A 26,272-nucleotide genomic window follows, 5' to 3' on the forward strand; every position below is an offset into this window, starting at 1 on the left:
ATAGTAGAGTTTACAGAAACAGTTTTACGATGTTTATTTTAACCTTATCTTGCATGTTTTAGCTATCTTAATTAAAAAATAGTCCTCTGCAGATATAATATCATAGATATAAAACAAACTTCCATGTGGGATTCAGGAACATTTCCTTTGGATAAATTCCAAAGCATTCCTGCGCGTGGAAAAAAAAGCCCTTTTCTGAGGACTCCACCTCCCAGAAGGCCATTACACGGTCTGAGTCACCTGACCACAAGGCGAGAGTCAGGAGCCAAAGGCTCTTTGAAAGCGCGGGGGCGGCCCGGGGTGGGGGGGGGGCGGCCCGGGGTGGGGGGGGGGCTCTGACCCTCACATGCTTAGGTCTGTTACTTAACGATCCTGGCCGCAGTACACAGACGAATAGCGGGCTAATGGGGAATTCTGCCTGCTCGGTAGTTAAGCAATCCCTGGAAAAATAAAGACGTGCAATTAGGGCGAATTCCCCAAGGACTCATAGCAGACTATTCCAATGCAGCATTTCCACGCAAGTCATTAACGGTGAGAAACTGAAGACGAACCTTAGATTTGGACGTGGTGCTTCAGAGTAGATCGTAATCAAGGGTATACATTTCTAATGTAAAATGCGCATTTATTATGTATTAAACTATAGGTTTGCGGCAGATATCTTTTAAGTGTCGGCAATTAAGCATTTCCATCTGACAGCAATTCATAAGTAAGATGCGTTTTTCTTACAGGTCTGTTTATGCTTTTAAATACATTACGCGAAAAATCCTGCAACTTTTTTTTTTTTTTAGAGTTACTGGACTTTGCCCACCCCCCTGCGGTTCGCCCGGATGCGTATCAAAAGGGCATTTGATTCTGGCACGGCTGAAAAATTAGGCTCGGCAGGGATAGATGGGCGGATGGCGGCTCTGAGGAAAGAGGGATCGGGCGGTGGGGGGGTTGGTGGATGGGGTGCAACAATTTTTTTGACAGGATGAGAACCTGACCACAGGCATCTTTTACTGTCTCCAGCCTTTAACGAGCATTTCAGTCACTCGTGCCAAATGTGCAAGTAAGCATATAACAGGGGCTCGATCATTACATACAATCAAACGCACCTTACAAATAGCAGCGCACTTAGGGACGGCTGCCAAAATCGCAGCCCGAAGCGTTTCCCCCACCCTGCTGGCACAGCTTCGCTCCCTTGTATATCAGCCTGACAAACCTCCTAATTTGGCTGAAATAAACGAGCGTCGCCGCAGCTTTTAATTGGCTCTCTGATGAATTTTTAATATGCTTCTTAACGTCAGCTGGGCGTGCGCGCGGCTCCCGGCTTCCGCTTCTCATTCCGTCCGCAAAGCGCCGCGTCACTGTGCGCGGGACATCGGCATCTCCCTCGATCCAAGTTTAAGAACTACTTTTATGCCACCGTAATTACTGTAATGCCAACCCACGCACGTAATATTAAAAACGCAGTTAATAAGTCAGGTTTCCAAAAGCAATTCTTTGATTATGTGTTTGCTTAGTGCATAGATTTGGGATCTCCCAACTGGCGATCGGCGGCAGAATAATTTATTAAAACAAATGCAACATGTCAGCTTTTAGAATTATGTACGATCACTAGTAAAATATGTAAAACAGAAGTATAAAATATGTATGTGATTATGTAAATGTGGCGGGATCGCACGGCGAGCCAAACTCGTCTTCTGGTGTCATGGCCGGTTGCCAGGTGTCAGAGAAAAGTATCTCCCGGCCCAATGTTTAGACATCTGGTCATTTTCCCTTCAAAAATAAAAATGTTCCCGAGATTGTGTATCTACCTCCGCTTTTGAATTTCCACCGCAGTAACTCTCTGATTTCATGCTTATAATGTTTTTTTCCCCTCTTTCTTCGGAAAACAAGCGATTAAAGAAAAATTGAAAGTATTAATATTCCAGCTGATAAACATTCCTTGGCTACAGTTGTGATTTTACTCTGAGGTTTTATTTTTTAGTTTAACATTTCCGTTGGTTTCCTTTGCACAAACAACTCGAGAGAACACAACGACACGAAGGCCGGTATTTACATTAAGGCACGCATGTATTTTGACTTAAAGGCTTAAATTTGCCACTATTCATAAACCGTCCCTAGGAGATAAGATAGCGATAAAATAAATTGCTAAATGTCTGTCTTGGCCACCGTTGCTCTGGTTGGGGTGGGGAGGTGCAGAGTTACAATAACAATAAGACAGGAATGGTGTATGTATCTGGAAAAGCGGGTGACACTGATTACTGTTCGAGCACAAGGATTCACGTCGGAATGTTAAATTGTTTAATCTTAGCTCTTTTTTATCTGTTCATTTTTCTTCTGTGTATAACAAAGCCTTGATCTTGTCAAAGTCTCTCTCTCCATCCCCTTTCTGGCTCTCATTTGCTGCCCTCTGTTGGCCAACAAAAAAATGACGGGTAACATACGCTCGACCCGTCTTTGAAATCAGTGTGTACCGGTACCGACGGGCTGGTGAGATGGTTCTGTGCTATTCGGCCAAGCACTGTAGATGATTCTCGGTACCGCAGAGGGACTCGATCGCCACAGCACCAAGAATCCGAGGCTGTAACACCTTTCTGTCGTGACCAGGGTGCAAGTAGATGGCGGCGTGATTGCAGCTACACAACACAATAGCGGTCAGATTCAAACTAAATGCAATTGCCTGGACGATAGTTTGAAAGGAAATCAAACTGGTCCAAGGCCAGGCCTGCTTTTGCTTTTCTGCAGTGTGATCCGCTTATTTTGCACATGCCCTCTTTCTGGATTTTTATATTTCGTTAGTTCTGTGAAGTACATTTGGTTCCTTTTAAAAAGACAGAATCGAGCATGTAGTAAGCATGTTTTTGTATCTGTCTTGACCTTTTATTCTGTCAGATGATATGTCTTTTCTCCACTGAGGAAAAAAATCATTATTAATTATTAGAAAGAAACCCCTGAACCAATATAATAGCTTTTTCAATTCGGCATGGTCATTTACTTGGTGTGTGTATATATATAAAATGTTAGATATATGTAATGTTCCAGTTTAAATCTGCACGTCCTGGAACACGAGAGCAACCGAATCGGTTTCCCGAATGCGATCACAGGACGCGTCCGTCAGCGAGGCCCGCCGCCGTCTCCTGTATGCCTTCATTTTGTCGAGCTGTCCCCCTCCCTAATGATATTTTTAAATGTGTAGATTTCAGACAGCAGGGTTTTTAAAAAGCATTTGGGAGTTGCACACAAACGCAGGCCATATGGAATTCACATCAGAGCTATTTATGCCATTATTTTTCAGAACACTTCAGAGTATCTATTTCAGGACCTCCTGCGTGGAGAAGGTCGGGCCATTTCGTATCGGCAGGAGCGACACTTAATTCTGTCCGCCAGGTTAGGAAACATTTTTTTGTACGTGTGTGGGCGGGAGGTCACGTATATATTACATTGTGGGGACAAATGTCTGTTTTGACGTTGTGGGGACCATTTCTTGAGGGACACAAGATGGAAACTCAATTTTAGAAAAATCTGTGACTGCAATAAAAAAAAACTCAGAATGCCAAAGTCTCGTATTTGTTTGGTTACCTATGGTTAAGGTTAGGGCTAGGTAGGAGTTAAGGTCGTCACGTTGGGATTATGGTTTTTAGTATAGAAATTAATCTAATTAGTAATTAGTCCCCACGAAGATTTGAATACAAACGTGTGTGTGTGTGTGTGTACTGAGGTCCACTTCATTTATTTTTTATTTCGATTGCATGTAGCTTTTGACATATCCTTTCATGGCTACGATCTTAAGTATGTTCAGCATGTAATTGTATTTTTGGTGACACAGGACCACGGTTACAATAGCCGCTGCACATTTAATAAAAAGAGAGAGAGAGGGAGAAGAGGATTCCATTGAAATCCCCGCTCCAGCGGCCTCGCTGTCACAGGACCTTGGCGGCTCGCTGTCTTCTCGCATCTCATGGCAGGTGTCAAGAAAGCAGGACTCGATATTCAGAAGTGAGCGTCCCGTTGTTTCGGGCCCGTGGCGAAAGGGGACGGGTGGAGGGGGGTGGGGATGGTATTTCATCAGCGGCACCGGACAGGCAGCCAGTGTCAGTGACGGCAGAGAGCGAGGCAGGACCCTCTCCCCATTACATCAGCCCGGGAAATGAAAGCTTAATGGCTTTCTGATGCATTCCAGTTTGCCTTTCCATTAGCACAATGACCGCCGCGTGTGCAGCGTTCGTCAGGATGGGTGGCAACGCTGTCAATTTCATTATGACCGTGTTAGAAAACATTGCAGATTCCGCACTCTGTCCCTTTATAGGTTAAATTCTACGACAGTCATTTTCTTACACATTTGATACATATATCTGTACAGCGCAAGTTCATAAAATTACGGCATACTTCGATTCTTTTTTAAAAATATGTGCGACAAATCATTCTGCATTACATTTGCTAATATCTGGTGATTTTCAGTCGACTTTACTACAGGAAACTCAAATTTGACAAAATCGGACATTCAAAATACATTTACAATAAATGTGATATATGCTGTATTCTAAAAGTAAAAAGAATCAAAACAATTTGACGATTCCCAGGACTGACAACTGTGAAGAGGAATAATGAACAATTTAATCTATTTGGTTTTTTACTCTAAAGGCAGCTAAGATTTCAGTCCTTAAATGCATTTTTGTTTCACATGTTTCCGTTATGGAATAAAAGGCTTTCATGATCCTCCAAATCATTTACAAAACTAGCCAGTATATATACAGTATTTTTTTTTTTTTTTACTTTTCACATCGCATAACAATAATGAATCATGTTGCTTTTAATTAACAGTCAATATGTTGTCAACTAATTTTCAGCTTGTTTAGCCCAATTGCACTGTAGTATTGCACTGTAGTACTGTTTTAGATATACTGTAGTATATTTCAGCTGTGGGCTATGAATCTTTGCCTTACATACAAACAGTGCGTCCCGCAGTGAGCGCGCACTCTTTCCCGGGCGCGCGCGCACTCTGCAGATTCAGGCAAAGCTATCCCCCAGTATTGGAAAATACAAAGCCTTTCTCCAGCACAATAAAATGTTTAGATCCGCGACTTAATTAGATCGGTATAAGATTAAACGAGTGAAAGTACAGAAACTGGATGTACGGACAGGTGCTGTTGCCTCTTTCGGGCATTTTACGCTGCTCTGTGTAAATGAATAACAGACACTGCAGCCTGGCCTGCCCTCCACTGGCTCTTCATGCAGGCCTTTTCTCCTGGATGAATAATGCATGGCAGAGACCCTCATTGCATTTCATCCTCTGTCCTGTTATAGCGACACCCATAGCAGGGGAACAGGGGAAGTGGCACGGAGTAACAGCAAGTCATGTGTCCCCCCCTCACTGCAAGTACCAGTCCACCACTGGGATGTCGCCTTGTTTTGACTATTCGCCTCGCTGCTGCCTGGAGTCGCTTGCTCTGGTCCAAATCAGGCTGCAGAGATTGAACACTGTTGTATTTTTCCATGTTTCGAAGTGTTGGTGACCAAAAAAATAAAATACCTCAGGACACTGTAAGAGACTCTGTGCCACTGTACAGGCCACTGTATGCTGGGAAGCATTTCTTCAATATGTGTGTGTGATTAAAAAAAAAAACAACACTAACTCATTTTTGGAAGGATTTTCTAAAAAGTCATTTTTAAAAACTGTTCGGTGATTGAACGCAAGGAAAATTTGAGGCCAGAATGTTTGCCTGCATGCCTGAAATTCGCCACGGCGGAGCGTAAAGAAAGGATTGGCATCTTTTCAGGAAGGGAATCTTCTAGAAAATGCTTCACAAATCAGCGTGTTGCTCCTGCAGGTCCTGGCCCGTACCTACCATGTGACTCCCAGTTTGGGGAAACGGGGGGGGAGAGACTGTCCCGGCTTATTTTCGACACGCTAGGTGTCCCCGTCCGCACGTGATCTCAGCGGCTTCATTTCTTCACACCTCTCTGGCAATTTCTGGAATCGGCGGAGGGCGAGTCCTGACCTGCGCCCCTTCAGCTTTCGGAACGGGACTCATTCCTCTCCCTCGGCTCATTCTCCCAGGTGACAGCTGTAGCCAGTAACCGAGGGAATCCTGCAATTCCATTACTCCGGATCTAGTGATTTTCTTTAGCATACAAACCAAAGCATGCTAATGGTATCTCGCTGCGGCTCCTGACCTCCCTCCTCACTTTAGTGTCTCCTCCTCCCTCAGGGACGCAGACCGCAGCTTCACCACAGTCTCAGTCCATGAATCTGATTTGACTTCTCGCATCCCCTTAGACGTCGCGACGACAAACAGCCTCTGCATATCGCTTCCAGCGATGCTAACGTTAGCCTGTCGCCGAACGGCCGCACGCTGATAGCTAGCCAGACTGGCCTGCTGTTGGAATGACCTTCTGCTTGTTCTATAATCTGTGCAATCACTGACGGACATGAATTACATTATCATGCCGGCATATATTCCTGCAGGGAGAAGCTGTGCTCTGTGGATGCAGGCTGGACTCGCAACACATCCGCTACTAGGACCTGAGTCTTCTGCATCTGTGTTTTGAAAATATCTTGCAAGTATGACATTACCTAGTCAGGTATAAATGATCGATTGTCTTTTTAGACTAAAAATTAGGTGGTATGGGAAATTCGGGGACTCTTCATTAACTGTTATGGGAAAAATAAATCCATCCATCCATTTTCGGTACCTGCTTGTCCTGTTCAGGGTCACCGGGGGGGGGGTCTGGAGCCTGTCCTGGAGGCTATGGAAGCAAGGCAGGGAGTAACCCAGGGGGGGCGCCAAAGGCAGGGAGTAACCCGGGGGGGGGCGCCAAAGGCAGGGAGTAACCCAGGGGGGGGGCGCCAAAGGCAGGGAGTAACCCAGGGCGGGGCGCCGGCCTAGCACAGGGGGGGCGCCGGCCTAGCACAGGGGGGGCACCGGCCTAGCACAGGGGGAAAAGCAAACCGAACAGGAGAAAATGTGGCCTTTTCCAGCTGAAACAGTGTGCTCAGGCTGAGCTTCACAGGCAAACGCTAAGCAAGACGTTCATGTCTGTCTCGGTCTTTATCTCTGCGTCTTGCAGGTGGGGGAGACACACAGATTAGGACATAGCTCATGGTGCCACGATTTCTGCTCAGTAATTTCTGTGCTAGTTCAGTTCCGGGGAGGAGTGCCTCTATTGCTTCTAAATTATACTTTTGTACTGAGGAGCAAAGTTTCACATAACAATATATCATTTGTAGACCCATTACCTGCGTAGACACCACTTTCTGTACAAGAATGTAGATATTAAATAACAGATCTGCTAATTCCTGTCTCTCGTGTGAGTGATGAAGGCAGGAGGCCCAGATACCTTCTGAAGGGGCTGTCCATCGGAGGGGGGCTGGGGGCGAGGCGCGTGAGAGCGAGTGCCCTCCGTCGGGGTCTGAGACGGGCTGCAAGGCTGCGTCATGCTGAAAAACCCAGTAATTACTGCCACAATGCTGTATCCCCCAGTGCTGTATCCCCCAGTGCTGTATCCCCCAGTGCTGTATCCCCCAGTGCTGTATCCCCCCAGTGCTGTATCTCCCAGTGCTGTATCCCCCAGTGCTGTATCCCCCAGTGCTGTATCCCCCAGTGCTGTATCCCCCAGTGCTGTATCCCCCAATGCTGTATCCCCCAGTGCTGTATCCCCCAATGCTGTATCCCCCAGTGCTGTATCCCCCAATGCTGTATCCCCCAGTGCTGTATCCCCCAATGCTGTATCCCCCAGTGCCTCCCTCTGTGTACCTGGGATACTCCGTTTCCTTGTATCAAAATCTTATCTGTATAATATTTTTTTAAAAGCTATGACATTATTTTTGCGTTCTGGTCCCTTTAGTAGTAGGATTTAGACTGAGTCTGTCTGGTCCTGCATCACTCCCTGCAGGCTCTGGCACGGCTCAATTCCGGAACATTCTCATATAGGAGCCGGGAGGGGTATTGACTTCCATGGGGTCCCCCCCCCAGGAGTGACCCCAGCAGGCAGGCCTGCCCATCGCACTCTTCCCGGGGAAGGTGAAAATGAATGTGACAAAGGTGGTGGCCTTCCTCTCGTAGGAGACTGTCACACTGTCCCCTCCAGTGAAGGGAAGTTCATTCTCCCCACAGAGCTGTAAAGACAGAAAGAAAGAAAGACAGAAAGAATGAAAGAAAGTTAGTTTGCCAATACAGCTGACAATATCCACGAGACTCTTAGTGACATCGCTGTGGCCTCAGTCACCTTCATAAATAGCCCCTTTCCTGTTTCTCTTTGCACTCTGCATATTCAGTCTGACATAACCTACTACCTGCCACTAAAATCCTTATTTTTCATTTTGTAAATGTATTTGTAAGATTACCTTTAAGGTTATGTAAGCATTCTGTGTGGCCTTTAGCTGTATATTTCTTCATTATAATCATGGCATTAGATGCTGACATACACAGACATACTAATCTGTATACAGACAGATTAGTGTCCCTAAAAAGTGCATTGTGTGCATTTGTGTGAATTGTGTGAATTCGGTTGGGACTGTCAGGAAAGGAGTTTGTGGTTAACGTTCACGTCATGTCGCTTTGGTGGATCATTTTGATCAGTTGAATTTATGTAGCAGTTTCATTCATGGTCTTCTTCAGAACAACAAAATAAATTATATAAAATACTTTATACAAATATTGTCTGGTGGAAGGGCAAACAGAAATGACCCCGGACTCCAAAGCTTTTCTTTGAATCAAAAACGGAGATACAGCAGCTGTTGCTGTTTTTGTTTTTTAGGAATCTGTTTGCAAAATGCCACCGGCAGCAGCCGAGTCTTTGCCATCAGGATTTGCGCTCACACCTGGCGCTCCTTGGGCAGTCCTGCAGCTTCTGCACGTATGTATCACTTAGGCCATGGTTGAAACTCATAATTTGACCGTGATGAATGACGGTAAGTGCTTCAACAGTTTGTAAGAAGGAACCGACAAATTGATGCACGATTTCCTTAGCCTTCATCTCTTAAATAGGCCGAGTACGTAGGGGAAAACCATCACCGTCGGCAGCCGAAATGAAACAATCTGTCAGCCTTTGGACCTGGTTTTGCATTCCCTTTATTTTTTAAACAGTCGTCCTTTAAAGCTACAACAACGCTTTTGGTTAGTATCTCGCATTTGACCCAAATGACGTCGGTGATCAGCATTACGAATATACGATATAAGTAACACACGATCAGTTACTGAGAAGAGACATTGCACATCTTCAAACGGCACCGTGTTCTAGAAGCAGGCGCCTAAATATCTGTTTGCGTAAACCCAGGGAGGCCTAATGCGATTTGTATCGACGGTGGTGTGGCGTGTCAGTCAGCTGTTACTGTGACCTCATTAAACCGCTACACCAATGAGATCAGGCCAGGCCAGGGGAAGCGCTCGGCGGTCCGATGAATAATGCATACAGCGTTCCGTAGCGATCCACCTCAAGGTTAATTAAAAGATGCTAGTTTATGTTACCCAAGCAGATTAGATAAAAAGAGGGCAAGATCAGTAGATGGAGATGACATCACGAGTGATATTTAACTCCACCACTTTATACACTGTACATGATACTTATAGTAACATCATACGCCTTGTACGTCTTTTCACTACCATATTTTTAAGGCGAGCAATTTCATTTGGTGCAAAGAACTGAACTACAGTGTAACTCATTTAAATCATGCAACTAATTTTCTAATTGTTTGTAAGTTTATGGGTAGATGAATGTGTATGACTGTTAGCTGTTGTAATCGGGTTTAGATAAAGGTGTCAATGAGAAGATGAACTGTAACCGGCGAGTGTCGTTCCTTGTTGTTTTTTGCTCGGAGACAAATGGCCTGACCATGAAGGAGACGATTCTTCACTTGAAGTCCAATCTGGAATCTGGATCATGCAGACTCACAACATCCTTCACAATGACCTTCCATCTCACTTCCAACGCCTCGTTCATTCTTTGATGAAAAGCGATACATTGGAAAGAGAAATGAATTTTAATGCTTGCAAAGTCTATATAAAAGCCGTGACAAATTTAGATGCAGTTAGTGGATTTAATGCGGTTTGTCCCGTTTAATTTATGATTGATTTATTCTGATATGCTGCCAGAAGAATTGAAGTTCTGGCTTTATTTTTCTCCCAGAGTTTGTTGCCGGCTTTAAATTTTCCTCTGAAATTTGCTCGCTGAAGAAAACACTGCAGTGAATCTGTGTCCTATGCATCCATTCTCCACAAACGCTTATCCAGGACAGTCGCGGTGAGCCTGGAACCTGTCCCAGAATGCACCGGGCACAAGGCAGGGGACATCCCTGGATGGGATGCCAGTTGAATCAGTCTATAAAAGAAAATTTACACCCACCAAAGACGACTCGCAGCACAGATGAGTTTGCAAGTTTCGCTTTGTACACTTGAGCGGGCTGTTTGGGGAGGCGGCCAGCTTAATCAAACGCACAGAGCTGGATACAAGGCGAGCCTATTGTGCCAATGCTGTGAGCACAGACCGCCAGGACGTCTGAAGGTTGAGGTGAATGATTTGAGTGTAAAAGAACAACTTGGAAGTCAAATTGCATTTCTCTGGAAAGCAGTACGGCGGTGTGGCCGACTGGCTAAAGCCATTATGGTGCTAATGGCTTCTCCCAGCGGCCGGCCGGGTCGCGGGTCCACAAGCGAATGCTCTTACCGCGTCCTCGCGCTCTTCCGGATCACTGAGTCGGCGGCCGGCCAAGGCGCGGTCTCCACACCGGTGTTTATGAGTGTCTGTCACGAGAGGGGAAGGCGTGCAGCCGCCTTAAAAGCTGGCCGGAGACGATGGGATGCACCGGAGAAAATGGCTTTTTTTTTTTTTTTTTTTTTTTATAGAAGAGCGGCTTTTTCTCATTGAGCAGAGAAATTACCGGATCTTAGTCACTTGGCTGCACTCTGTGCCTTGAACCTTTGTAAATAGTGCAGTTTGATTCATGGGCAGGATAACATAAAATTTTATGAAAAATAAACGCGCATATACATCGATCAGCTGCACTTTGTTGATTTAATCTAACTTTAATGAGATTGAGTTTATTACTTCCTTCTCCTGCCCTGGAATGTATAAGATTAGACTAAATTTTCACCTTGAAACTACCTTCTGCATTCATGATCAAAGAGCTTTCTAAAAGAGCGTTTCACCTTGCATATTTAATATTCTCTTCTTAAAAATAGATTAGAAATGCCTTTTCTTACTCTTCACCTTGTGCTTTGCGAGAGTCCTTGCACTGTCTTTGAAGAGTTTATTATCGGTAGCTGGGCCTAATTGCTTCATCTACCAAATACTACATTCATAGATTGAAATCCTACCGTTCCTTATACCTTAAAGGGTTGATTAACTTTGCTTTGATGTCAGTTAGACGCAACTGAAATTATTATATTATTGTAATATAAATTTTGATTTTGTTTATATGTATAAAAACTCATTGTGGATTAATATGATTCCTCATTTTCCGTTATGTCTAATTTTCTGTTATAAAGTAAAAATGAGGAAGCTCACCGCTCTCAATGCCTGTTTCTCTTTCGCTTCGGACTTTCGCATTAATGTCATCACTCTGCTAGACCAAAGGAAACATCTCGAAGCATATTTTCACACGGGGAGGCGACCTAAACTGCGAGAGGCAAGCGGGAGCCTTAACAGCCGCTCTGGGTGCTCCGCACGGCGGCTTCCTCCCCCCCGTCCGGGTTTTAGATCACCGTCATGTCAGAGGATGAGCTGGATGAGTTGTTAAGCGGCGTGCAGAGATGAAGTGGCCTGACAGGACTGTGGAGACTCTGGAGAAGCATTATGAGCTGCCAGAATGTTCGGATTAAGACAGTGTGTTTCCTCCAGGGGTACGAGCATCTTGGTGTCTGGGGCTACTGGGTATTGTCGCTCATACGGAGTGGTACCCGCCCCGTACCCACGCCGCACCCGAGCTGTACCCGAGCCTTACCCGCGCTGACATGGCCCCGCTCACTAGCAAGGCCAAAAACGTGACCAAAGCAAGCTATCACCATCTGATTGGTCAAAACGCGCAGCGATACTGGTGTTCTGCGCATCAATTATCTGAAGCAGAAAAGGGCGTATTATATATATTATTCATTATTAGACGTATTGCACATCGCAATGCATTCCTGAACATTATCAAACTCCTACTTAAAGGAGTTCTAGAAGAGCGGCTGAATAGAATGGATTCATAATGCAAATATAAACAAGCAAATGCTAATTCCGTTACCGTTTGATGCTACACTGCGTGAACAGAAAATAATCCTCTCTTGGGTTTCACGCCACTGTCGCTCTCCAAACCGGCCTTTACCGAGCCGAACCTTCTGCAGTGGAACACCAAAGTGAGCTGGAACTGCGCTGTAACTAGTCTCTCTTCGTGGTACGGCTTGGGTCCGACTCGGTTCCTGTACGCCAGTGGAAAAGCACCATATGTAAAGGCCTTTTGACATAATGCTTATGAGGTGAATATAGCGAGACACGCTGGTTTATTATCACCCAACACATCAAAGTTGTACTGTGTGATTCTAGCTATCTAATGCCTTTGAATCTAGCCCATTGTAGAGACTGACTGATTCCGGAATCTTCTGTGTTCCCATATCTTCTGGTGCAACCTGCTAGCCAACCATGTCAGAATCAGTTGTGAAGCACTGCCAGAATGTTAGATGTTGATGGCTGTGGAGGCCAAAAATTCCCCAGAAGTTCACAGCACTCACCTGAATGTCTTCATGAACTTCCAGGCCCAATAATGAATCATTATTTAATTCCGAAATGCATGAGGCCACAATTGTCACATTGCCTGAAAGTTGATCTCAGTCAACATAGTCAAATCACAGAAAATTGTACCCGCACAGTAAGTTACTGACCTTCTGGTAAATGGTACAGAAGATGAGAGCTTAGCCCTCAGAAAACCAAAACGACAGCAAAGGGCATCAGTTCAAGTAAGGAAAGATGGCAAAGAGCCATTCACTTTACTTAGGGATTTCCAAAGCATGATTGCAGCTGCCAGTTGATTAATGTGATTGACCCACCAAGATCATTCCCAGGCATCTAACAATTTGGTACTTCTTCATTGTCTAAGTACAAATATATATCATTTTAACTGCAGGGTTACAGACTCTCACGCCTTTGGCATGAGACTCACACTTTAAGGCTCTAACACTCATGCAAGAAATCTTGCAGCAAATCTATATTATTCCATTATAAACCTAAAATTAGCTACATCAAAAGCATTGGGCTAGTTTGCAAAAGGTACAGACTTTTTATAAGTAAGAAAATTGTTACATATATGCACATGTGTGTGCAGACTCGTCTCAAATAGAAAATGTCACTCCAGCCAGCTGACCCTGTAACCATGAAACGCTTCACAAAGTTATTTGCTTTTCTGCCCGTAGTGCATTTTGGGAGGGCCTGCCTGGGGTGTGGAGGACGCCTCTCCCTCCGTCCTGGTCTGCTGAGCCCCCAGCGCCGCGTCCCAGATCTTTAATGTGTCAGTCTGCGGCCCTGGAAACATGTAGCAACAATTAGCGGCTGGTTTGGCGCAGCTCGCCGACGCTGCCTTGGAATTAGATGTTTTAGCGAACGGCAAAAAAGCCCGACTTTGTAATTATGGGCCCTCTGGCGTGGCCTCAGACTACGCTGTTCACCACACACTTAACGGGTCTTGTTGTACCTGGTCCTCGGCCAAAAACACATGTGCAACTGGGGCTTTTTGATAATAATCACTAAGGTTAGTAAATCCTCCAGAATAATTTATATTTTTTTAAATGTTCAGTCATCATTTTATTTCTGTGCAACACACTCCACCATCCTACTATACAGATCACGGTTTGTGTTTTCTGTCCCACTGTCTTGAATGATCTGCTTGCTATTTATCGTTGAGCACCAATGTCAGGAGGCCATCCTCGTGCCCTGGTGTTCAGGTCTTGCGTAAGGAGGCCGTCCTCGTGCCCTGGTGTTCAGGTCTTGCGTAAGGAGGCCGTCCTCGTGTCCTGGTGTTCAGGTCTTGCTTAAGGAGGCCGTCCTCATGCCCTGGTGTTCAGGTCTTGCGTAAGGAGGCCGTCCTCATGCCCTGGTGTTCAGGTCTTGCGTAAGGAGGCCGTCCTCTTGCCCTGGTATTCAGGTCTTGTGTAAGGAGGCCGTCCTCGTGCCCTGGTGGTTCTGGTTTTGCGTAAGGAGGCCGTCCTCGTGCCCTGGTGTTCAGGTCTTGTGTAAGGAGGCCGTCCTCGTGCCCTGGTGGTTCTGGTTTTGTGTAAGGAGGCCGTCCTCGTGCCCTGGTGGTTCTGGTTTTGTGTAAGGAGGCCGTCCTCGTGCCCTAGTGGTTCTAGTTTACCACCGGTTTTGTTCTTCGGTGGAAGTCTACACATGTTTCCCAGGAGCCGGGAAACTCACGTCGGACCACCCTGCCTGCATGCACCCCCACCCCAGCCCCATGCGCTTCGCCAGCCCTTTGGGAACAACTACTTAATTATGAAGGAGTGCATAACTGTGCTTTTCATCCCGCAAGCCGTGCTCGACAAGAGGCCGAGGATGAACAGTGAATCTGCATTGAAGCTGCGTGGTTATCAGACCGAGTTTGACCAGAAGCTCCGGGGATCTCCTGTAAGCGGCTCCCTCTTCCTCAGCTAGGGGATCTCTTGTAAGCGGCTCCCTCTTCCTCAGCTAGGGGATCTCCTGTAAGCGGCTCCCTCTTCCTCAGCTAGGGGATCTCCTGTAAGCAGCTCCCTCTTCCTCAGCTAGGGGATCTCCTGTAAGCGGCTCCCTCTTCCTCAGCTAGGGGATCTCCTGTAAGCGGCTCCCTCTTCCTCAGCCAGGGGATCTCCTGTAAGCGGCTCCCTCTTCCTCAGCTAGGGGATCTCCTGTAAGCGGCTCCCTCTTCCTCAGCCAGGGGATCTCCTGTAAGCGGCTCCCTCTTCCTCAGCCAGGGGATCTCCTGTAAGCGGCTCCCTCTTCCTCAGCCAGGGGATCTCCTGTAAGCGGCTCCCTCTTCCTCAGCCAGGGGATCTCCTGTAAGCGGCTCCCTCTTCCTCAGCTAGGGGATCTCCTGTAAGCGGCTCCCTCTTCCTCAGCTAGCGGATCTCCTGTAAGCGGCTCCCTCTTCCTCAGCTAGGGGATCTCCTGTAAGCGGCTCCCTCTTCCTCAGCTAGGGGATCTCCTGTAAGCGGCTCCCTCTTCCTCAGCTAGGGGATCTCCTGTAAGCGGCTCCCTCTTCCTCAGCTAGGGGATCTCCTGTAAGCGGCTCCCTCTTCCTCAGCTAGCGGCCGCCTTCCTTTTGACGAGGGTGGGGCTCCCTGTGCCATCAGTCATCATCACCATCACCTGTTTTTTTTTTTCTCTATTTTTGTACAATAATAAGCTCGGCCACACCACAAATGCGGGGGGTCTTGCGGGGCCCCCTTGTCCATCCCAGTGGACGGTGGCATCTATTACCCCACCTCCCCCCTCTGCTGGGGCAGCTGACAGATGACACCCCGGCTGCGCTGCTAACTAACTGCCTGTCCTGCCAGAGTAATCGTCTCTCCCCGGGCCGGGCGCGTTATCTCCGAGCGGCCGGCTGACCAATCCCTGGTGCCTGTGCCGCGGTCCTGGCAACCCACCGTACATCACGCGGTCGCGTTTAATTCATGGACTGACAGTGATTACTGCAAGCCTTAAATCCCTCAGAAGGGGCCACAACACAACCGATCCATCCCTCCCCCTTGCAAAACAAAAAAAAAAAAATTTTGACTCGCTAAAAATAATCAGTGCCGTACTTCGGAACATGTTATGGTTTATTATTAAAATGAATTAGATGCCGCTGTACAGCTGCAGCAGCAACGCCCGTTTGTTTGTAGAGTCCTGGTCATTTGGAGGTTTGCTTCACTCACGGGAGAGAACAGAGGACATTAATCATTAATGTGGAATTAATGACGTTTTCCGACAGTAAGCCCCGCTTGGTGGTAAGGCGGAGATGCTGATGGCGAGAAAGGCAGCGTTCACTCGCCACGTCCTGGACACGCCCAGCACGGCCCTCGTTTCAGACGCCACACTCAGACGTCTGTGATTGGGCGGTGCTCCATGGCGTCTTAAATGAGCTTAAATAGAAACAAAGGCGTCAACATTTTAGGAGGAACGTGGGAAAGAAGAGAGAGGAAGACAGAGATATCTAGCTTAAATAAGACGTACACATTTAGTGGAAAATCAGCTTTTTGGTTTCTCTCGTGGCCTTTTAGATTAAAAAAGTGAAGGAAAAGGAAATATGTGTGCATATTAAACCAGAATTTATAGAGTTTTAGAATTCCATTACTCTTCCTTTGAATGATTTTTCTTCTTTATGAAAGAGTACTCTGTCTAGCCTGGCTGTGGCTTCAGGTTATTTGTGACCTGTAGCAGAAAACAGGAAATTAGTTTTGGTGATTGTGGCCTGTAATTAAACCCTCAGCCCCAGAGCTGGAAGGACAATTTAATACGTCTAGCAAAAGTAATAAACGGAGGTTTGATTAATTGCTTGGAACGTCGTCATAATATGTGAGAGCAGAGCTCCTGGGCCCGTGTTCACCTTCCTTTTGGTGAAACTCACAGACGGAGTGAAGGCTGTGGTAGTAGGTCTCAGGACGTCAGGAACCCCCCTGTCCCCACATGGGGAGTGTTGGGGAGTGCTGGGGAGTGCACCATTAAGAGTCGGGTTTGGGAGGTGATGCCCTACAAGGTGGTGATGATGATGATGATTACCGATCCACCCGTCCATCCGTCCATTTTCTTTACCCGCTTGTCCTGTGCAGGGTCGCAGGGGTCTGGAGTCTATCCCAGAAGCTACTGGTTCAAGGCAGGTGATAACATATGACGGGGCACCAACCCATCACTGGGCACTCTCACACACCGGTCACTCTCACACACCGGTCACTCTCACACACCGGTCACTCTCACACACCGGTCACTCTCACGCCAGTCACTCTCACACACCGGTCACTCTCACACACCGGTCACTCTCACGCCAGTCACTCTCTCACGCCAGTCACTCACACACCGGTCACTCTCACGCCAGTCACTCTCACACACCGGTCACTCTCACGCCAGTCACTCTCACACCAGTCACTCTCACACACCGGTCACTCTCACACACCAGTCACTCACGCCAGTCACTCTCACGCCGGTCACTCTCACACACCGGTCACTCTCACACCAGTCACTCTCACACACCGGTCACTCTCACACACCGGTCACTCTCACGCCATTCACTCACACGCCATTCACTCTCACGCCAGTCACTCTCACGCCAGTCACTCACACGCCAGTCACTCGCACAGCGTTCACTCACACACCGGTCACTCACACCTACGGGCAATTTGGTAACTCCAGTCAGCCTCAGCATGTTTTTGGACTGTGGGGGGGAAACCGGAGCACCCAGAAGATGAGATGGATGAACATTCTTATTATTATTTTTATTATTATTATTGAACATTCCATCCATTGTCCCTGCCATATTTTTGTGATTTCTGGGCCCCCCTGCAGCCCACTACTGGATAAGCAGTTGGGCGGATAATTGGATGGATGGATAATAAAGTTTCATATAATACAATTGCTTTTACTAAGGTAGCTAAAGGTTTCGACGTTTGCGTTTGCCTTGGAACTTGTCTGCGTCCGTGGCAGTGGCCCCTGATGATGGCATTAGGAAACCCCGCAGAGGCCCATGTCCAAGCCAGTGCCGTGGTTAATGCAGAGATAGCTAGATATTTAACGCCGTACCCACCGGCCGCTTTGCGGTGTATTAAGCTGTCTCGTTAAATTCCAGCTCGCTAAAAGGTAGCCGGCACCTGCGGACACCCCTGGTGGTTTTAGCCGGCACCTGCGGACCCCCCCGGTGGTTTTAGCGGCATCTGAACGCGGCCCTGGAGGTACCGCTGTCTGGCTTCTCTTCGTGACACGGCCGAGCCGAGCTCAGTGGCACCGCCTGCAACCCCTACACGCTGTTAGGAAATGTGTCACTTACTGTTGGAGGGCCCCCGGGGGCGCCCCTGAGCCTGGGAGTAAGCAGGCCCGGCTTGGGGGCCCCCCCTGGCGGCGGCAGGATGCTGGGGAGCAGCTTGAGTGAGCAGGTTTAATGGCCTACGAGGGGATGATGGTGGTCATTTTCTCTCATTACGATAATCATCGAAATCTATGACATTTATAAATACAAGTTCCAATTGTTTTCCCGCTGGACCTCGGCGATTGCTATTAAAGTTAACTTGTCCTTGCTCAAAGGGCATAATTATGCTGCTTTTCGTTCTTTTTGGCTTTGGGGGGAAAAAAGAAGAAAAATAATGGCCCTCCAATTATCCTGCATATGTCATATCTGCTCTTAAATTACACTACAAAGGGGACACATCTTTTGATGTTGACTTAAGCAAACAAAAAAAAATGGAAATTTGGCCATGTAAACTAAATATAATTTCTTGAATGTTATCCACAGTGAATACTAAGCGTAGCCATGGAGACCTAATGACAGACAGCTTTTTATATATTTTTTTGTCCTGTGAGTCGGTATAAAGTATGGTAAATGTTTATATATCACATTTGCATAATAACAAAAACAGACAACTGCTTGCATTTTTTTCTTAATAACATAAAGTGGAACATGCTAAGAAGTGATGAAAGGCAATATCTTGACACACAAGATCAGATTTACCAAAAATGTATTAAATACTTCACAAAATCAGAACTGACTCTGAGGATTTCATGTGGCCAATATAGATCATAACTTCGATCTGGGGTCTTTGAAAAGCCACTCTGGTGCCCAGCAAACATCTCTTTGTTGTGCTCAGTTGTGACTGAGTCTTCACGCTTCTCATGTCTGCCTTCGCTGTAATATGAACTCATTCATGAACAATAAGCATCACCAGCCTATGGTGGAACCCCAGGATTAGCGATTAGCGCAGCTTCTCACGCCGACCTGTTGGGACATACATTTCCAGACGATGATGTCTCTGTGTTGACCTACACCCCTTGCGGAGAGTGCACTGTCGGTAATGAACTCTCCTGTCCTTACTGCATGTGGGACACTTTAATTCCAGCTACCCCCAAAGCTGACAGACTCCACTACCTTAAAAGATTGCATTGCCAGTTGGGGGCCTGTCACATCGTGGTGATTTGGACAGTGTGAATTAGGACTTTTCCATCTCGCTCATTTGACTTCCTCTGCTGGCCCCTGGAGGATGGGCTCCCCCTTTGGGTCTGGTTAGGGTTAGGGCTTCCTCTGCTGCCCCCTGGAGGACGGGCTCCCCCTCTGGGTCTGGTTAGGGTTTGGGCTTCCTCTGCTGCCCCCTGGAGGACGGGCTCCCCCTTTGGGTCTGGTTAGGGTTAGGGCTTCCTCTGCTGCCCCCTGGAGGACGGGCTCCCCCTCTGGGTCTGGTTAGGGTTAGGGCTTCCTCTGCTGCCCCCTGGAGGACGGGCTCCCCCTATGGGTCTGGTTAGGGTTAGGGCTTCCTCTGCTGCCCCCTGGAGGACGGGCTCCCCCTCTGGGTCTGGTTAGGGTTAGGGCTTCCTCTGCTGCCCCCTGGAGGACGGGCTCCCCCTCTGGGTCTGGTTAGGGTTTGGGCTTCCTCTGCTGCCCCCTGGAGGACGGGCTCCCCCTTTGAGTCTCGTTCCTCCCAAGGTTTCTTCATTCTAGGGTTTTTTCTTTTTTCCAGTCACCTCTGGCTTGCTCACTGGGGGCTTTGGGCTGAGACAATGTAAAGTGCTTTGAGACAATGTAATGCTGTGAAAATGCACTATAGAAATAAAATTGAATTTGAAAAGATTGTATTCCCCAAATTTTGGCTATTTTTTGTTCACTGTGATCATGTGACCACTTTCACACTGATATGATGGGACCGCTTCACTTCCCTTTTTACACGAGATATTAATGCACTTTAATGCTCATGTACCTAAACCACACAGAGGGAAACACTGTCACTAAGAATACACTGGTTCTTCTGGCATGATGTATCTGATGGGCCCCCCAGAGTCCAGCATGAAAACTCTGGCATCAGTCAGCCAATCAGCATTGACCTCTGGGATGACCTGTGGAAAGGGGCGGGGTCAGTGGGGGAGGGGCTGGGGGAGGGGTTTTCTCTGGCCCTTCACCAGACAGCGATCCTCGATCACCACGGTGTGACGGGCTCCAGATTGGAAATGCAAGCTGGGCCGAGTAAGATATATGATTAACAGAAAAAAATGGAGGATCCTATTTTCTCGGGGGCTAAATATGATTGCACCCTAGGAAGAGAGGGGGAGCGGGTCTTGGGCGGAGGATCGATAGTGCGTCTGCCGTGACTCGTCGACACAATTATCATTTTCCCACGTGTCTCCTCCGCGACACACATCTTCACGATAAGCCTTTTTCCCCCAGCACTCAGTAATTTATACGTGGCTCCTTCTATATCCACGGACCGCTAAAAAAAAAAAATAGGGGGGGGGGTTTATAACGTGCGATGAAACCCGCGACTACTGCAGCTGCAGGGAAATGCGCTCACCTGAGTTACAGTCCTTGTTTTCTAACTTCCTCACATGTCACATCCTGCACTTGATACCCCCCACGGGACAACCTGCCACGTTCCTGTCCCCCTTTACATTAACCGCGGAGGCTTACGGCATCAAAGGGGACGCGGATGATGCTCGCGAGCTTGGCGGCGAGCGCCACTGCCTTTGATCTCTGCACTTAATAGTAATGGCGTGACTGCATGGATGCATTCAAAGGCAGATTGGAATTAATAAGGCTAGGCTAGATGGAAGAGGAAGATTCAAACGCTGGAGCGAGCAACTGGACTTTTAGTTTGTAATCTTCCTGGGTGTGCAATTTATATGCAGCATGCTCTCGCTGCCATTTTCTGTGTTTTTTTTATTATTTTGCTTTTATTATACATTGTGCAATAACCCCCATCATTCACCAACCTAGTGCGTTTGAAGGGTAGAGATATGTGTACCACCTGTGTATATGTGAGCCCTTGTTCCTGTGCACAGTTGCGTACGTGTGTGTGTGTATGTGCGCAAGTACATATTACATTGTAGAGACCAAATGTCCCCACAATGTGATAAAAAACCTGTTATTTTGACATTCTGGAAACAATTTTGCCAGTCTCCACATGCGGAATCTAAATTTTATAAATATCTGTGACTGCGATCAAAAAACTAAAAACACCATTAGACTTGTATTTTGCTTTGTTACTTATTGTTATGGTTAGGGCTGGGTAGGGGTTAAGGTTGTCATTGTTGAGATTAGGGTTTTTCCCATAGAAACGAATGGAGAGTACCCGGTCGCCCCAGATGGTGCCGCGTGGCGGTGACGTCACAGTAATACGGTCGCCCCCCAGATGGTGCCGCGTGGCGGTGACGTCACAGTAATACGGTCGCCCCAGATGGTGTCGCGTGGCGGTGACGTCACAGTAATACGGTCGCCCCAGATGGTGCCGCGTGGCGGTGACGTCACAGTAATACGGTCGCCCCAGATGGTGCCGCGTGGCGGTGACGTCACAGTAATACGGTCGCCCCAGATGGTGTCGCGCGGCGGTGACGTCACAGTAATACGGTCGCCCCAGATGGTGTCGCGCGGCGGTGACGTCACAGTAATACGGTCGCCCCAGATGGTGTCGCGCGGCGGTGACGTCACAGTAATACGGTCGCCCCAGATGGTGTCGCGCGGCGGTGACGTCACAGTAATACGGTCGCCCCAGATGGTGTCGCGTGGCGGTGACGTCACAGTAATACGGTCGCCCCAGATGGTGTCGCCTGGCGGTGACATGACAGTAATACTGTTGCTCTGACATTCAGTGGCTTTATGCCAAACTTTTTCACACAGCAGTTACATAACATTCAAGATATGGATATTATTTTATGTCTCAGATTTAACAAAAGTCATACATGTGACCTGGAGCAACTCTTTTCAGCTGGTCTTCATGTACATTTTTATCCTACCTGAGCACTTAAGCACCCAGTTGATCTAATTATCTCCCTCCCATTTAGCCGCTCTGGTTACTGGCGGTTCATAGGGTGCTAAAAGGTTACCGGCGGACCCCCTATGAGCACCACCCAGGGCCACACGTACATCCTTAAGAAGACCCCAGGCGTGCAGAGATGACATCAGCTCGCTAATTCGAGTGCTGGGTAACAGCATCATTGTAGGTGCCGGGCTGTCAGTCCAGACCTCACAGACCAATAAAGCCACTTTCTACGCATGACTGAAACACTGTTCACTGATGGTTATCATATTTTATATATTTCCCGCCCAGCTGTGCTCACCCAGTTTTAGAGTCATTCTCTCTTATTGATCCATGGAAGCAGCTGGCTTTGGGATGGCATCCTGGAGGCTTTGGGGCGGCATCCCGGGGGCTTCGGGGGGGCATCCCGTGGGCTTCGGGGGGGCATCCCGTGGGCTTCGGGGCGGCATCCCGTGGGCCTCGGGGGGGCATCCCGTGGGCCTCGGGGCGGCATCCCGTGGGCTTCGGTGCGGCATCCCGGGGGCTTCGGGGCGGCATCCTGGGGTCTCCGGTTCCGATGCTTGTGCACCCGTTAGCAGGTAATTAGCGAGGCCCAGCATAGACACACTGATGGAACAGTGAACTGGTTCAGCCCATTGTGGGCTTGCTGGGATTTTTACAGCGCTATTAAATTATCACTGAATGTCTGGACTCTAATACATAGATGCACCGTACACAAAAGGCCAGAGTAAAAGGGGTCCCAGGGGTAAGAATATGAAAGCATGTCTCCAAATACATAAGCCGCACTTGAACATAAAGCAAGCTACAGAGTGGTTTGGAAGGTGGACCTTTGTCAGTTTAATTCTGCTGTTGTACCGTTGAAGAATTTACCGGAATTGATTCAGAATAATATCCCGTAGGATAAATGATTATGGTGTCTTTGTTGGATCTCTTAGTCATTTATGATAAAGGCTTTTGTCTAAAAGTCTCCTTTTATTTGCAGGACATTTCATTACCCATAATTCTTTGGGTAAGTATCGCATATGAGCACATTGTAGCACAGTACAGGACCACAGCCAGAATGGATGAGCCACTAATCTTTTGGAGGATGATCGATACAAGGAGAGCAGGCCTTCTGAGATACGTGAAAGCCGGCTAGGAAATCCGGGGGCAGGGGGGTGCATATGAGGAGGGGCCTGTGTGGGATCAGTCCAGATCAATCTGGGACGGTCCCAGTCATCACACACAGTCAATGACTGGGTATACACTGAATGGATTCAGTGACACACCCATGACACTTAACGGCTCCGACTTAAACTACGGCTGATATGAAGCCGAGAGTGTATCCTCTGGCTTATGTAGGATATGGCAGAGTCTTTGATATGCCTGCAATATGAATCACAGCAGCAGCCATGCTAAAATTTATCAGGCGCTAATGGAGAAACCGAGGAGCATGCATCTGAGAAACCGTGTCCGTGATGTTTTCGAGCCCCTGCCGTCTCATTTGGAAGGCAGTGGTGGTGGCCCCGGCTGCCCATTGGCTGGTCCGTCATGGCTTGGTGGCCCTCAGTGGCAAGCTGCTGACGCGGGGCCCCAGGAGCGAGTCACGGACGGCTGTCCATCACACGCCAACGCGTCACTAATTTGACACAGCTGGGCTCCTGGCCTGTGCTCTCAGTTAACCCTCGTGAGGGATGATCTGCGGACCTGCCAGTCCACTTCCTGACGGTCGCTCTCGAGCCCAGCTCTGTTTGTTTTATTTAGTTCGTTTACGTTTCAGTTCCATCCCGGTGTTTTGCTTCAAGTATATATGCTTTTCAAAATGTTAAAATGAAACCACTACCCCCAAATTCCACTTCATTTTAAGATCTCTCGACACTATATACCAATTTTAAAGCAGGCTAATTGTCAGCTATATGTAGCTAGCTTGGTGTTTGTGATTTTTTAAATATTAGGAACTGGTATAATAAATTATTGTTAATGCCTCTTAAATGACCTTTTCATGCTCCCAATACATTCCAGTTTAACCAATGCCATTTTGTGTGGCGTTTAAGCTCTACCATGTCTAAACAGCTATAGAATAATTGCAATTTTCCAGCATAAATGGCCGTATAATCATATTCCTTTTCAGATGAGTCTTCTATGCTTCCTGCAGTAATATTTTAAGATATCATCCGTCTGCTTAATTTCTGAAAAATGATAAATGCCCGTATTATTCAAGGTTTCTAAGAGACAAAATAAAGCTTTTAGACTTTAATGGTCAACGCAGGTCATTCAAAGTGCAAACAGTGTAAATAACATTTGCCCCAGTTATAATACTTGCCCCAGGACAAAGGGTGGGAGTTGTCATTGGCTAGTGTATATTTGCATCCTGCTTTTCTATATTCATGTTTTGAGGGAGATAAATTTATTTGACTCAATTAAACTAATTTTCTGGGGATGCCTGTCAGATGAGGCCCCTATGACGTTATGAAAGTGGTAAATCACAGAAGGTTATCTTCTATAATTGTATAGGTGAATTTAATAGATCTGTACCCATTTGCAGAGGGAGGGCTATCTTGCAGAAATCTGGGTCACTGAGACCAGGGATGAGTACATTCAATAAAGAAAAAAATAATGGAATCAAGGACACTTCCGTGAAATGAGTTAAAAAGGCCCATTGACAAAATAAAGCCCATTATAATGAAACCATATCAGGTTCATGCGATGAGGCGATGCTGCGGAAACTGGGCGTCTTGTGCTCCCTGCCAACAGCTGACATGCCGACAAGTAAATGTCACTCGAGCAGGACGGCGTCTGAAAGCGGCAGCCGGGCAAAAGTGCCTTTCGGCTTTCGAACAGTAAATCAAAATGCCCTTTGTACTCTCAAATTGAATTTATCGTGTGGCGGCTATTGCATAAACATTCTGAGTATTCGCTGAAAAACATGTGGTCGAGTACATTGTCGAGAGGACATTAATAACCAGAATTAATGTCTTTCAGTATGACTTAAAGATATGTACGCAGTACAAAAGAAAACAGTTCAGAATAATTGTATAAAATAATGAGTCTATTGTAGTTGCAAAAAAATAGAAAACAGAAGACTGTCACAGTCGAGTCACCGAGCGAGTTGACCAGCATTCCTCAGAGGTTTGTGAAGAAATCGCAACCAGAGAAATCCCACGTAAGTGCGTGGAGGACAAGCAAATAGTGTATTTAATGTAAAAATGGCTGCGTTGTGTGGAGGTTGCACTTCAGAGCTTTTTTTTTTTGTGGTTGTAGGAGAGACACTTTGCTTCTTTACAGAAGGCATTCAGGGCACATGAAAGGAATCTTGGGAATGCGCCTGGGAGTCACATCTGTTTTTACTGACTGCCCCCTACAGCCACCAAAAAGTATGACATTTCATGACTCGGAAATCATTTTCAGTGTACTAGTTGAAAAGGCATTTTGTTATGGGGTTGAAACAGCACAGGAATCTGTTATGTCTTGATAAAGTGCAGCTTATGCATCAGTTAAGGATTTTTTGTTGTGAATGTGTAGATTGATATTTAGGGTAACGTGTTCACATGAAAGGACATATAATGTAAAGGAGAATCGGAAGCATTGTGTTATCAGCAAGGGTACCTCTAGAGCTTTTGCGCCCCATGAAAGTTTATCATATTGGGCCCCCTCCCAGACCAGTCCAGTTATGTTACAATTTTTTTAGGGCCCAGTCACTCAGGGGCCCTTGGACTGGTCCTAACGTTCCCGCCATACTGCACCACTGCTTATCAGGGTGATCTGATTAACGCGTGATAAGACCCAAGACCTAGCATGACCTTAAGACTTCTCCCCTTCCTGATCGTTTTTCGCGTCCAAGGTATTTTGGCAGAATCGTGAGTAAATTAATAGTATATCCCATTAACAATGTACCAATTTTCTGTGGTTAACAACATTCTTCAAGCTTGTCAGTCACTTCACGGCAGCTTAAAATTACATTTGAGTCTGTACACGCCTAATATTCCTTGCAATTCACTCGTTAGCAGATACGTTTTCAAAACACGTCGATGCCGCTTTTAGCACCTGCTGGAGGTACTTTCCAGGCTGTTCTTTCCCAAGTGTCTCCCAAGTGTTTTATTTCTTGACCTCTGTACGAACATTAGACAAAGCTGGAAAGCACATATATTTAATCTGTAAAGTATTGTATCTAAATGCAGACTACGCGCTATTGCCTGCATGCAAATCTGCATGTGCGCCGTGTTTCGGAGCACTTGGAAATTACCTTGTGTACGTTTCGCATCTTTAATGCACTCGTGGGTCTACCGTGCACCTGTGTACGACTTGATAAAATGCCTCCCACGGTAAAAATCCGCGAGGCGTTCTCATTGCATTAGCGGTACCGAAGAATGGCAAGAGTCTCGCTACGG

The 26,272-nt window shown here is 47.0% G+C and overlaps 1 protein-coding gene across 3 annotated transcripts in view; it reads left to right on the plus strand.

Annotated features, from left to right (window-relative positions):
• LOC111853789 (zinc finger C2HC domain-containing protein 1A-like) overlaps positions 1-26,272 on the plus strand; it is a 78,957-nt gene that overhangs the window by 31,327 nt on the left and 21,358 nt on the right. The window contains exons 1-4 of one of the 3 annotated variants that reach the window (XM_072711087.1): positions 2,465-2,639; positions 3,281-3,372; positions 3,812-3,981; positions 8,743-8,841. In XM_072711087.1, the coding sequence (XP_072567188.1) occupies positions 8,758-8,841 (84 nt within the window). In that variant the 5' untranslated portion in view covers positions 2,465-2,639; positions 3,281-3,372; positions 3,812-3,981; positions 8,743-8,757. Of the gene's footprint in view, positions 1-2,464; positions 2,640-3,280; positions 3,373-3,811; positions 3,982-8,742; positions 8,842-26,272 lie in introns of those variants that run through there. The other 2 variants (XM_072711086.1, XM_072711089.1) reach the window with 2 other exon arrangements.

Source organism: Paramormyrops kingsleyae, chromosome 4 (assembly GCF_048594095.1).
Source record: "Paramormyrops kingsleyae isolate MSU_618 chromosome 4, PKINGS_0.4, whole genome shotgun sequence".
NCBI lineage: Eukaryota > Metazoa > Chordata > Actinopteri > Osteoglossiformes > Mormyridae > Paramormyrops > Paramormyrops kingsleyae.